This window comes from Entamoeba dispar, genomic scaffold (assembly GCF_000209125.1).
Source record: "Entamoeba dispar SAW760 scf_1105229458735 genomic scaffold, whole genome shotgun sequence".
Lineage (NCBI taxonomy): Eukaryota > Evosea > Mastigamoebida > Endamoebidae > Entamoeba > Entamoeba dispar.
This window is the reverse complement of record NW_001853341.1, coordinates 1-2103: the sequence shown is the minus strand read 5'-3', so window position 1 is coordinate 2103 and position 2103 is coordinate 1. Positions and strand designations below refer to the sequence as shown.

Below are 2103 nucleotides of genomic sequence, written 5' to 3'. Positions count from 1 at the left end.
ATTATATGAAATTGGATTTGGGAATGAAGAATCAGAATTTAAAGGAATGATAGGAATAACACAACCAAGAAGAATAGCAGCAACAGCGATGGCAAAACGAGTAGGAGAAGAAATGGGAGAAGAAGGAGGAGTAGTATCATATCAAATTAGATATGATAGTCAAGTAAAAGAAAATACTAAAATCAAATTTATGACAGATGGGATATTATTAAGAGAAATTCAAAGTGATGTATTATTAAGAAAATACTCATGTATTATTATTGATGAAGCACATGAAAGAAATTTAAATACAGATATATTAATTGGTATTTTAAGTCGAATAGTAAAATTAAGAAATAAGAGAGGAGAAGCAATGAGATTAATTATTATGTCGGCAACACTTAGAGTAAGTGAATTTACAGAAAATCAAAGATTATTTAAAAAAGCACCAAAAGTAATTAAAGTAGAAACAAGACAATATCCAGTAAGAACATATTTTAGTAAAAGAACAGAAATAGAAGATTATTGTTCAGAAGCAATTAAAAAAGTAAATAAAATTCATAAAAAATTACCAGGAGGAGGAATTTTAGTATTTTTAACAGGTCATAAAGAAATTGAAGAAGTTTGTAAAGAATTAAGAAATAATAAAGAAAATCAAGAATTATATGTACTAGCATTATATTCAAGTTTAGAACCAAAAGAACAAGAAAAAATATTTGAAAAAATACCAGAAGGAAAAAGATTATGTGTAATATCAACAGATATTGCAGAAACATCAATTACAATTCCAAATATTAAATATGTTGTTGATAGTGGAAGAAAAAAAACAAGATATTACGATACTAAAAGTGGAATAAGTTCATTTGTCATTAAATGGATTTCAAAAGCATCAGCAGCACAAAGAGCAGGAAGAGCAGGAAGAAATTTTGAAGGATATTGTTATAGACTTTATTCATCATCAATATATGAAAATATATTTGAAGAATTTGAAAAAGCAGAAATTGAAAGAATGCCATTAGAAAGTGTTATATTAACATTAAAAGGAATGGGAATTGATAAAGTAATAAATTTTCCAGTTCCAAGTCAAATTAATATAGAAAGATTAAAAGAAGCAAATAAAATATTAGAAATAATAGGAATTTTAGATTCTAAAGAAAGAATAACAGAAATTGGAAAAATTATTAAAGAATATCCATTACATCCAAGATTAGGAAAAATATTATATTTAACTCAAAAAAAAGGAATTGAAGAAATTGGATTAACATTAGTTTCAGGATTAAGTGTAAATGATATTTTTCTTGATCAAGAATGTGATCGTTCTTTATTTATAAATAAAGATTCTGATTTAATTAGTTTAATTTTATTAATTGATACTTTCCGTATTGCTGAAGCTAAAAAAAGTATTACTGAATTACAATATTGTAAACTTTATGGTATTAAAATTCAAGCTTTTCATGAAATTTTATTACTTAGATCTCAACTTTGTAATATTTTAGGTAAACAAAATAAAATTCCAACTCATTTAATTACTCCTTCTGAACAAATCGAACTTAGAAAAATTATTGCTTCTTGTTTTGTTGATAATGTTGCTAGACTTGTTAGAAGAGAAGAACTTGGTAAATATATTAATTCGGGTTTAAGGCATGCTTATCTTACAGCTATTACTAAACAACCTGCTGTTATTTCTTCTAAAAGTGTTTTATATGGTCAACTTCCTGATTATATTGTTTTTCATGAAATAGTAGAAACTGCTTATAAAACAATGGTTGGTGTTACTCGTGTAAATTTTAAATGGCTTGAAGATGCTTCTCCTGATTTCATTACTTCTTTTGAAAAAAAATCTTTTAATTAATCTTTTTTTTATTTTATCTTTCTCTCTACAATTAATAATTATCAACAATTTTTCATTATCTTTTTGATCTTCTTTTTTATATATTTCTTTTTTTATTTATGTTTTTTTTATTCAAATTAATCCTATCTTCTATAATTTTATTTTATATCATTTATTGTATGTTCATAAATAATAATCAATATTTAATTAATTTATTAAATCACTCTAAATTCATTTGTATTAAATAGTAGTTAAGATGAGTTTATATTTATTGTTTTTTTCTTCATCATTTA

At 23.9% G+C, this 2103-nt stretch overlaps 1 protein-coding gene across 1 annotated transcript in view, besides 3 other annotated features; it reads left to right on the top strand.

Annotated features, from left to right (window-relative positions):
* The window catches only part of EDI_156370 (ATP-dependent RNA helicase, putative), a gene marked incomplete at both ends in the record, with an annotated part of 2476 nt that extends 645 nt beyond the window's left edge, over nt 1-1831 (top strand). The window contains one exon of the mRNA XM_001734899.1: nt 54-1831. Coding sequence (XP_001734951.1) covers nt 54-1831 — 1778 coding nt within the window. The remainder of the gene's footprint in view (nt 1-53) is intronic.
* Nucleotides 1300-1348: a sequence feature (AT_rich).
* Nucleotides 1822-1994: a microsatellite.
* A 1-nt stretch (nt 1995) lies between these two features.
* Nucleotides 1996-2031: a sequence feature (AT_rich).
* Nucleotides 2032-2103: the final 72 nt, after the last annotated feature.